This window comes from Camelus bactrianus, chromosome 19, assembly GCF_048773025.1.
Source record: "Camelus bactrianus isolate YW-2024 breed Bactrian camel chromosome 19, ASM4877302v1, whole genome shotgun sequence".
Lineage (NCBI taxonomy): Eukaryota > Metazoa > Chordata > Mammalia > Artiodactyla > Camelidae > Camelus > Camelus bactrianus.
In genome coordinates, this window is record NC_133557.1 from 23,363,677 (window position 1) to 23,375,448 (window position 11,772).

The 11,772-nt window shown below is 46.2% G+C and overlaps 1 protein-coding gene across 1 annotated transcript in view; it reads right to left on the reverse strand.

Annotated features, from left to right (window-relative positions):
* The window catches only part of UBE2V1 (ubiquitin conjugating enzyme E2 V1), a 28,165-nt gene extending 24,212 nt beyond the window's left edge, over positions 1-3,953 (reverse strand). The window contains exon 1 of the mRNA XM_010958617.3: positions 3,847-3,953. Within this exon, the coding sequence (XP_010956919.1) occupies positions 3,847-3,868 (22 nt within the window). The 5' untranslated portion in view covers positions 3,869-3,953. The remainder of the gene's footprint in view (positions 1-3,846) is intronic.
* Between the last annotated feature and the right edge of the window lie 7,819 nt (positions 3,954-11,772).

Consider the following 11,772-nt stretch of genomic DNA (forward strand, 5'->3'; position numbering starts at 1 on the left):
CTCTGCTTTTATCAAACTACTGTAGAGCTGCCTACCCTTCAGGTGAGACAGAGAGGGAGAGAGAGGAAAAGAATATGGTGGGAGGAAGAGGGTGGTTTTATAGATGTCATGAAGGGGAAAATCATGACCATCAAAATTAACCTTGGCAATCCCTAAGAGGAGCAAGAGGTTGTACTGGCCCAACAGAGTTTCCCCTCCATCACTGGAGCAGACTGCTGTTTCTTCAGCTGAGCATACAAGAAGAAGTTCTCTCCAATGCAGGGCTCATGTTGTATAAGAGGCACTTAGCTACAGCTGGCACAGTAGGACACTCACAAAGGGAGACCTACGGGAACGAGACCAGCTAAGACTACAGGTTCTCGCCTCCCAGCTCCAGCTCCATCTTTGAGTGGAATGGAAGACTACGTAACGTCCACTGCCCATTTGGTTAAATGTTCATAAGTGGAGTGTGTGTGTGTATACAGCACTCCCAACGCATGAAAATTTAAAATGTAAAAGGCTTACTCTTCTGGCACTCAATTTCGGGTTAACTGTCAGGGAAGCCTGTGGGATGCTGGGTGAGAGGAAAGACCTGGCAGTCAAGGGTTACTATTTAAGATCCTGCAGTCCCGGCCAAGGCAGGAGGAAGTCACCTGTCAGAGCATGGGCAACCTGAGGATTCTGGTGGGCTTTCCACACTTCACCCTCCAAGATCTATGCACAAATCACACATTGCAGAACTAAGGGAGGTGGGAAGGTGTTGTCACCAAGTGTTGAAAGCAGTGACCACAAAAAACTAAGTTCAGCCCTTACAGGAACTCAAAGGCTTCAAAGCTGTTTCCTGGCAACCAGGGCACAGACTAATCAAGAGGCTTATTCTAAACCTGACTAAGGAAGGCCTCAGGGCCCCTGACCACACCTGAAAGACTTCCCAGGGTTAGAAAGCAGAAAGGCCTGTACACTCATTTTAGTTTAACCCAAATAAGATCTTTCTGCTTCCACACTTAGCACTCTGCATGCCTCTCACTGCCTGGGAGCACAGGTCAGGTTTTGTCATTCCCCTCTTTTTAAGACTCTCATTCATTCATTCATTCATTCAACAAATACTTAACTGAATGCCTACTTTAGACCAGGTACTTGTTCAATGGCTTCCCTCCACAATGAGTAAAATGTAAAGCAGTACCTCTCTAACTCATTTATTTAACAAGCCTCCTTTGCACACCAAGGCTTTTATTTTGTTCTTTCAACATGCCAAGCTCGATCCTGCCACACGGCCTTTGTACTCACTCCACCACCCCTCCCAGCCCCCACCTGTGACGCACACTGCATGGTTGGCTCCTTCCATCGTTTGTCTCAGTCCAAATGCTCCCTCTTGGAGAAGTCTTCCCTGACCCCCTCTCCAGACTCTATCACATCACACAATTTCCTTCAAAGCATTTACTGTTATCTCAAATCTTCTTAATTATTTTCTCTTTTAATGGACTTCTTCCTGCCTCAAATAGAAGCTCCTCCAGGACAGGGGCTATGTCCATCTTGTTCACTGTTCACAACGGGACACAGCAACCCTTAATAAATACCTGTTGAATAAACAGACAAGGAGTTCTAGGAAGCCCATTTAGGGCAACTCAAAACCAGTTCCACGTTCTCTAAACCATGCCAAATGCTCTTGTATGCCACTAGACAGCAGCTGATGATGTTTATCTGGCCACCATGGCATCTATGAAGCACTCTTCAGTTGGCAAGGCCTCAAGAAGTTAGAATTAAGTAGCTGTTAAACCAGATTATAGGTAGCCAATCTCAAGTGATTGCCAACATGGCTGAGTTGCAATACTACCATAACACTGGCTGCTATGGGCACATTGTACCCCCCAGTTCATGGCAACCTGGCAGGGGGGTTACTCCACTGAAGAGGTTTCCCACAGCAGTCTGGCCTGACTCAGCCTCTCTCTGCTGAGAATGTCTGTGGCAGTCTCTTGGTAACTGAATTGACTCAGCACTGCTCCAATTAGAAACAAAATCTAGGAAAAGGATGTGTGGTTTCCTCTGTCCTCCAGCAAGACCCCATTGCTCTGAGTGTACAAGGCAGCTTGTGGTAGGTGACTTCAGTCAGAGCTCCTACTTCCAGTTCCTTCTATTCCCACTCTAACAATCAAAGATGGCTCCTTGGGATACTAGAGGAGCAGCATCCTGGAGACTCTTCTCACCCTGTTCACTTTAGGTCACCAACCCTCTCCTAACAGAGCTGTTGCTGTGGCCTTAAATAGCCAGAGGATTTCAGTACCCCGGCGGGTGGGCCTGTTTGCTTCCTCCATCAGAGGCTACCCGTTGTCACCTCATCTGGGAGGACTTCATTGGCCAACTTTACTGCCAAGCACCTCAGGGAACAACTTCCTCACCAAAAGGGAGATACTCCGCACTTCAGGATCAGACTCTCTTGCCTCATCAGTCCTTTGGGGGACTTTCCCTGCCAATCCTCACCTTGCTTCCTCCAGAAGGCCATCTGTGTTCACCCCCTGATGACCAACTGCAAGTGTTAACTCTAAAACAGACCCTTCAGGATTGGATCCTCTGGCACATCTTAGGAGCACAGAACAGGGAATCCAGTCTCAAAAGAAATGTTGCTTCCCTTAACCTACCAGAGACTAGAAGAACTCCCCCTGGCCCGAAGTGTAGCCCTCTGATTCTCTCTTGCCCATCCCAGAGGAGTGGGGGTTTGCTCAGCCTTCTTCTCCAGTCACCCAAGGGTTTCCATTTTATTTGCTCCTTTCCCCATGACCATCCAGCCAATGGGGAACTTCTGAGCTGAACCCACATATCTGTTACAAATATCCAAAAGAGTGGAAGGGAATGACAGTCTCCAAAAAAGACACTCCTAGTGTATGCTTCCATCACCCAATAAAGGAGATTTTTCTTCTTGAAGAGAAACATTTCTGAAACCTGACCTTTCCACAGTCATCCGCTGCATGGGGCTTCCCTCAGCTGTCCCCCAAACAGACACCTCCAGGGCTCCCAATACATCTGTTCTACACCCTATATCGCAAGCTTCCACCAACTGCCCTACTCAGAGCTTGCCTCCTACAACTAACATCTATCTCCTCAACACGGGCCTGGTAACGACGGGGTCATTTCACTATCGGCTGCTCCAATAAAATCCCTCTGGAATCTGAGAAATCTTTTTCCCCTTCTCATGTATCCTGTGGAGATGCCCCTAATCCCCTCCAAAAGCAGCCACCCCCAGACTCCCCCTTTCTAATTAACATAGAAATTTCCTCAGCTAATCCCATTTCCAAAACTAACGCTGGAGCTGTTCCCTTAATCAATGGGGAATTCTCTCAGTCATCCCCCAGGATCCCATCTTCCTTCTTCCATCCATCCTGAGGGGCTTCTCTTAAGTCCCCGCCAAACGGACATCCCAAGGCTCCTCCCCTCGCCCGGACACCCAGCACCCAATAAAGGACTTCCATCTGTGTTGGGGCGCCTCCTTTTCCTCTAGGGGACCCCTCGATCTCCCCCACAGAACCATCAGCCCCAGTCTCCTCGGGAATGTCTCTGGGCTCGCCCCTCGCCCGCTCGGGCAGCTCAGCAGCGCCGCAGGGCCCGGCCCTTCCTCTCAGCGGGGCCCTCATGCCGCCCGGGGGAGCCTCTGGGCCTCGCCGCGCCGCCCACAGGCCCGTCAGGCCCCCGCCCGTGCTTCCGGCCACCGCCTGCTCCTCCTCCCCACTCAAGCCGCCCGGGTCGCCGCCACGAAGCTCAGCGGACAGAGGCAGTGCAGAGGCTCTGGCCCCGCAGCAAGGGCCTTTGCGGGTCCCCGGCCCCCGACCCAAGCCCCTGCCCCTTCGGCCGGCTGGGCCCGGCGCCCCTGCTCACCCGAGCCCGTGGTGGCTGCCATCTTGCGTCGCTGTCGCTCAAAGGCCGGCCCCTTCTTCACCCCCCGCCCGTTCCCCGGGCCTTTCTGCGCATGCGTGCGCGCACGCGCTGACGCCCGCTCCGCGGACCGCGCGACCCGTTGTCGGGAAGGTTTTTTTTCTGCAGTTTTAGAGAGGAAATATTTGCTTGCGTGAGGGCCCAGCAACCTGCAAGGCCCTCCAGACTTGGGTGCAAGGGAGGTATTGAGGTGTTTGGTGAGAAGGACAAGGGTGATAAGACTTGGAAGGGTGTGACTGTGAAAGAAAAAGAAAGGAAAGCTTTAAAAAAAGCTCCTATTGTAATAACCTATAATGGAATGTAATTTGAAAAAAAAAAAAAACAACAACAAAACTGAATCACTATGATAGACACCTGAAACTAACACAATATTGTAAATCAACTATACTTCAATTAAAAAAATAAATAAATAGATGCAGATTTATAATGTATTTTTAAAAAACAGCGTTTTTCACTCAGGCATTTTCCTATCTAGTTGGATCCCCACAACATTTCTGCCAGGTCGAGATTAAAGTGAAAAATGAAGCCGAGAGAGGTTAAACGATTTATCTAAACTCAGCTGTAAAGTGGCTGAGTCAGAATTTGAACCCAGGCCAGATGTACTGCTTCCAAGATCAATGCTCCCAGGCAGGAGGAGGCTTTGGTGATGTGCAGCTAAATGATTTGGGGGCATTACGGTGGTAGGGAAAGCATTCACTCATTCATTTGTTCACTTATTCACTCAATCCATTCATTCAATCAGATATTTTCCAAGCAGCTACTATGTGCCAGACTCTGTGACAGGTGCTGGGGATGGATCATCCTTGAAGAAGCAAGTCCCTTTTCTCATAGGCTTACATTCTTGTCAAAGATAGAATGCAAGTAAACAAATAAGGAAGAACATAACTATGAAAGAGTAAACCAGGGAAGGGGTGGTCAGAGAGGGCCTCCTAAGGTAGTCTCATTTCAACAGAGACCTGAATGATGAGAAGGAGGTAGCGGGAACAGCATGTGCAAAGGCCCTGGGGACATATATCTGCAAATGTTAAATCCAAGAAGTGACTCCTCCTCTTCTAATGGTCTGAGAAGCCCTTATATGGATGTGGAAACTGAGGCTGAGAGAGGTCAAAGAATTGCCTCAAGGTGACACAGCTAAACACTAGCATAGAAAGGATCATGACTTTCAGTAGAGGAACAAGAGAGCTGGAAGCCCTCACCTAGTGCATCCAACTCATCACCTTGTTCTGACAGTAATGTCTCCCAAGCATCTCTCTACTCCATCCACTTCTCCTAGGCTCCCCTTGTCTTCCACTTGGATGACCCCAGCAGCCCCCGTATTCCATTCTCCACATGTCAGCCAGAGTCTGCTCAAGACACCCTCCAGCTAAAACTTCCAGTGGCTGTCCATTCCCATTGGATAAAAATACAGACTCTACAAGTTGAGTGGCCACAGAATTATTATCCAACAGCGACAATCATCAGATTGAAAGGGGGCCTTGTATAATCTTTCTGAGACAACAGGCAGAATCAGGACTCTGTAGGTAGGGCAAACCAGAATCGTTAGCCATCCTGCCCACAAGGCCCTGAACCTACAGCCAGGACTAGGATGCGGCTAAATTTACAGAGGCTTTCACTCTCAGATCCTGACTCCGCGCTTGCACCACCACTCAAGGGGTGCACTGGGGCACCTCACTGTCCCCTGACCCTGGCACTACCCGAACCTCTGAGACTTGCTGTACCTTTTCAGCTACACTGGTCCTTTTCAAGTCCTCTGGAACACACGTCCTCTCCTTCCTCAGGGCCTTTGCTGTACCCACTCCAGTTCTCAGATCTCCCTCAGGGAAGCTTTCCCAGATTTCTCCAACCAGGTGAAATTCAGCTTTCCAAGTGCCACATGCAACTTCTTCCTGGCCCTGGACACACGCAAGCATCTTGATCCTATTCTGCGTAACATGTGATTCAAGTTTACCTTGAAGAGCACAGAAATTATTTGCCGTGGACTTTGGGTCACTGCAAAATGTCAGGTAGCAAGAGGGAAGAAGTTGGGCTCCTAAGGTGAATTCACCTCTGGAGTGAAACTTTCTGGGTTCGAGTCCTCCTTCACCACTCATTTTGCCGTATGACTTCATGCAAGAAACTTGAACCTTCCTGGCATCAGTTTTCCCTTTTGAAAAGGGTGTGTATGTGTGTGATAGTATCAACCTCATAGGGTTGCTGTGGAGATAAAATGCATTGACAAAGGCTTTGATACCAAGGGAGGAGGGGACACTAGACGAGCAGGCATTTACCAAGCCATCATATCCAGCTTTTAAGCCTCAAACTCAATGAGACAACTCCTAGGAATATCCCCATTTTAGAGATGAGAAAAAAAAGACTTGGAGCTAACAGGTGGAGGAGTGAGGATGAAAACACAAGCCTCTTATCTACAATGCTCACAAATGTTTACTTGCATAGATTCCTTGGTTCTCTTTGGGGATTTCTGGCAGTAAAATTGACAATAAAGCGAATTCCTGGGCTGCGCGCTTCGCCGGAGGACTGGGATCAACGCGACAACCCAGGACAGGCTGGTTATTATAGTCCAGAGGCGTCGCGGAGCCTGCTGGGAGTTGTAGTTCTCCCCGCTCTGAAGCTCTCTCTCAGAGAGGCTCCGCCTCTCCCCAGAGGTCACAGCCAGTACAGAATTCCTCTGGCTCCTGCCCCGCGTCCCCTCTCTGCGCTTGAGCTGGTAGCTTCAGGTGATGCGGAAGGAGAGTCCTGTTTTATTGGATTGGTGGGAAGATTTAAATGACTAGTAGAACTAAAGAATTCAGAAAAAGTCTTGGCACAGAGCGAGGGCTGTATAAGTATTAGCTGCTGCTGCCATTATTGTTTTGACAATGCTGATGCTCTCAAAGACCCTTGCAAAGTAGCTGTTATCTCCATTTGTCAGATGTGGACACTGAGGCTCGGAGGAGTAAGATGGCTTTCCCAGGGTTTCAAAACAAGAAAGGAGTAAGTCAGGTTTGGAATCTAGTTCTTTTAACTCTGGGGTACTTGCTGTTTCCTCTGTGGTGAAGGGGCTGGAGCCTGGGAGGTTTTAAGCAAAACGTGGACGGGTTTGCATTTTTACAAAGTGCAGCCTGGCTACCTGGAGAAAATTGAATTGGGCGGCAGCAAGACTGCAGGTGAGGAGTCCAGAGAGGTGGTGTGTTGGGCTTCTTGAGACATGAGATAATAAGTATCTTTTTTTTTCTTTTATTGAAGTATAGTTGATTTACAATGTTGTGTTATTTTCTGGTGTACAACATAGTGATTCACTTATAAATATTCTTTTTCATATTCCTTTTCAGTATAGGTTACTATACAATAGTATACAAGCTATTGAATATAATTCCCTGTGCTATACAGTAGGACCTTTTTATATATAGTAGTATCTGCAAATCCCAAACTCCTAATTTATCCCTCCCTCCACTTTTCCCCCTTGGTAACCAAAAGTTTGTTTTATATGTAGGTGAGTCTGTTTCTGTTTTGTAAATAAATTCATTTGTATCATTTTTTAATATTCCACATGTAAGTAATATCATATGATATTTGTCTTTCTCTGACTTACTTCACTTAGTATGATAATCTCTGGGTCCATCCATGTTGCCGCAAATGGCATTATTTCAATCTTTTTATGGCTGAGTATTCTGTAATAAGTATCTTTATTGCTTAAGCTGCTCTTAAAGGTAATTTTTTGTTATCTGCAGCTGAATAAGCTGGCATAGTGTGCCAGGAAAGAGATATATGGATTTGGACTGCTCCATAGCATTCACTCAAACACACCGTTCTCAAAAATGTGGGAAAACATCCAGGCAGTTTTGGACTTTCTGGGAGGTGAAAGGCAAGAATAATTTGAAAAAGTATATTTAAAATCTAAAAAATGCAATATACTTTACAAGACCTACAGTATAATTTTTTTAGAGCAATACTTCTCAAACTCTAGTGTGCACGTAAATCACTAGGAATCTTGTTTAAATGCAGATTCTATTCTGTGGGGGTGAGGAGTGCTGAGAGTCTGCATTTCTAACAGCCTCTTGGTGGTGCTGATGCCAATGCACAGACCACACTTTGAGTAGCAAGGTTGTGGATGACGTTCTACAGTTTTATGTTTGTATTTCCAGTTTATAGTTAAGAAAAAACCCCAACCTCATGCTACAGCTTTTATAATACCAACTACAGAAAGTAAAGGGGATGAAGTGTTGACAGGAAGGGTCACAGGCACCCAAAAGACAGGGAATCCCTGGAAGGGGTCTGTGGTGGATGGGGTGTGTGACACATTTGCTAGTGGCACTTCATGGCACATACAGGGAGTTATGTCCCCCTGGAGTGTGTCTGAAGTATAGCATTAAGAGATTTAATGTTTGATGTAGTTGCTAAAATACACAGCCAAAAAGTGATGGGGCTGTGTGGGTAGTGGGTAATGGTACAATTCGTTTACTCCTATACTGATGGACATCTGGGTCATTTCCATTGGCTTCTTCCTATACAATTTATAACTGTAATGTCTGAATTTTGTATCATTTGCTACTTTTGTGGTCAAGGAAAAAGGAATAAAAACCAGGGGTTTGGGGTAGGTGGAAACGAAAAGGATGTCATTTCCATAATTTATAAAGAGCCCTTGCAACTCATTAAGAAAAAAGATCCCAAAGGAAAGATGATAACCATAGCAAACATTAGTGGAGCATTTAGTATGTTCCAGGAACATAGGGTTTTTCATATATTAATTCATTTAATCTTCACAACTACCCTATGAGATAGGTACTCATCTTACTGATGAGGAGACTGAGACACAGAAAGATTAATTAACTTGCCCAAAGTCACATGCTTGTAAGTGGCAGAGCTGTGATTTGAACCCCAAGCTCTTAACCACTACTGTCCTGTCTCCCAAGAAAAATAGGAAAAGGACCATGTACTGAGTAAGGAAATGGGATAAGATACCCAGTCTCATTCAACGTATTGTATTTCAGTGATTCTAAGATGCAAATTTTTACGTTCAAACATCTCTGAAATCAGGATGCATCCTGCAATCAATGGTATCTTAGATTCAATGAAATACAGTAAGAGAAACGCAAATTAAAACCACCTATCAGATTGGCAAAGAACAAAACACTCGATAACACTCTGTGTTGGCAAGAGTGGGGGAAACTGGCACTCTCAAAAGTTCTGAGAGTTTAAATGGGCATGGCCTTGGTGGAAGGCAATTTTGGCATGAGCTATCAAATGTAACACACAGACACCCCTGACCCAGCAATTCGATTCTTGGGAATTGACCCCTCAGGGCTGCTGGCCCCTATGAGTAAAGGCTTAAGTTCTCTGATGCAGTTTGTACTACCCTGAACTGAAAATGACCTCAATGTTCAGTGAGTTATAAAAGAAAGATCCATCCTAAAGTCGGAATGCTATACAGCTGTAAAACGGAATAAGGAAGCATTGATATAACACTGTCTCAGAACTGTGTATGTAATATTCTACCTGTTGTGTGAAAAGAGCAGGGACAGATATGCCTCTGTGCCTTCATCAGGGACTTGCAAGTGTCTTGTGGAAGTGATGGCCTCTGGGGAGAAGAACTGAGGGCTTGGGGGAACATGAGTGGGGAGCAATTTACTCTTCACTCTAGACCAGGAGTTAATAAATTTTTTCTGTGAAGGGCCAGATAGTAAATATTTTAGGTCTTGTAAGCCATTTGGTCCCTTGACTCTGCTGCTGTATTGCAAAAGCAGCCACAGACAATATGCAAATAACTGGGCGAGGCTGTGTTTCAATAAAACACGACTAACGCTGATGGTTGAATGTCATGTGTTAGGAAATACTCTTTCTTCCCCTAACCATCAAAACAAAAACCAAAAAAGAAAAAACTGCTCATGGGGGCCATAGAAAAACAGGCAGGCTGGATTTGGCTCACTGGTCCCAGTCAGCTTTCCCCTGTATTGTTTATTTTCCTTTACTTTATGGATACATTATCTATTACAAAATAATGTTTAAAAGGGTAGCTAGAAATGTTTAGATTTATCAAAGGGGTTTGGGTTAAAGTTGGGGGCAGGCGCCCTGCCCAGGACCCCTCTAAGGAGAAGTCAGCATAGAAGGGGAGTATGACATATCCTCGTGGAAGTGGAAACCCACCTATTGCTCTGCACTGCTGCCTACCCCACCCCACCACCAGACAGCAGCATAAATCCACCTAAAAGCAGGCCATCCCCGCTCCTGTGGGAAGTTGTGGGCGGACGTCGGCCTATACACCTGTTTTATTTTGTTCATGATGTTTAAAAATCAGAGCCAGCATTTGAAAAATCTGGATATCTGGCCCCTCTTTAATTGGTTGATGTGAGTAGCAGCTGCCGTTTGGGGCCTGACGTCTCCAGGGCATCTCAGTCCTCAACATTAGCTGCGGTTTCTCATCCTACTATGTTGCTGCTTTCTCATTGGAGACAGGAGATGTTTCTCATCCGACACCTGCCTCCTCACCTCCCTCCCTCCACTGGGGCTGCATACAAGTGTGAAAGCTGCAAGGGCTCTGATTCCAGACACGCCACCTACCAGCTATGTGACACTTGGTATGTTATTTGACCTCCATGCCTCAGTTTCCTCATCTGCAAATGAGGCTAAGTGTACTCACCTCTCAGAGCTGCAGGGACTGCTGGATGGGACCCATGCACAGAGCTCTCCACAGTCTGGCACGTGGTAAGTGTTCAGTAGGTATTAGCGTTTCCCACTGCCTGGCCCTCAATAGGCACTTTTTGGAACACTCCCAGACTTGACACAAAGCAGGTTTTTATTACTTTTGGAGGGGAAGTAATTAGGTTTATTGTATTTAGTGGAGGTACCAGGGATTGAACCCAGGACTGAGCTATACTCTCTTCCCCCCTCTCTCTGGTTTGAGAAGTTATTTTTCCAGCCCTTGGGATTCAGGAGGCAGGGAGACAGTCTGAGTGTGAAGCCTGGCTCTGCCTTAATAGCTGTGTGACCTTGGGTGAGTCATTTCACTTCTGTGGATTCAAGCTGTTTTTTCTTGCTGGCTTCTGGGGAACTAACATGTTGGTAGGGCCTGGAAAATACCCCTAGTAGGGGCTGGGAACAGGAAAGCAACCCCTGTAGCCCCAAGGCTGCTCATCTGGTTCCTCTGAAAGGTTTGGCTGTCTGCTCCACCGGCTGTAGACTTCTTTTGGTAATACCTTAATTTTTGTTTTGGGAACCATCTCTTCCTCCTCTCATTCAGTAGTTTGGAAGGTGTTGATTCTACTCCTGCAACTTCAGGTGGACATCTCAGCCCTGGCCAATCAGAACACTTCACCACCCTTCCTCAACCCCAAGATGGTTGGTTCAGGGTAGGCACATGACCCATCCAGGCCAATAAGAGACTGCCCTGGGGCTTCTGCTGCATCTACTGAGAAGGGAGACTTTTTCTACAGAGATTCTGGGCTGGTCCAATGTCAAGTCTCAACTCAAGAGTGAAACAACTAGACAGAGACCAAGTTCTGATGAGTCATGTGAGCTCTTGGGTCCTGCCAAATCTTAAGTCAGAAACACCTCTGAACTTTTCAGTTATATGAGCTAATAAGATTACTTTGGCTATTAATTTTTGCATAAGTTAGTTTCTGTCACTTAGAGTTGATGAATTCTAATATCCCTTCATTTTTTGGTTTCCTCAGACAACCACAAATCACAAGTCTAGCGTTGGGCAAATTTTAAGGAAAATGAAGTTAGGGTTTACATTAAAATACATACTTTATCTGTGACTGCTCTAAAGTCTTTTGTCACTTCTCTATCCCCAGCAGGCTTTTTGTCTTTTTCTGGCTAATACTGTAGAAACTGTCTAGCCCAGACTAGATTGTAATACTGATTGTAATGCTTGTCATGACCACCACTGAATCC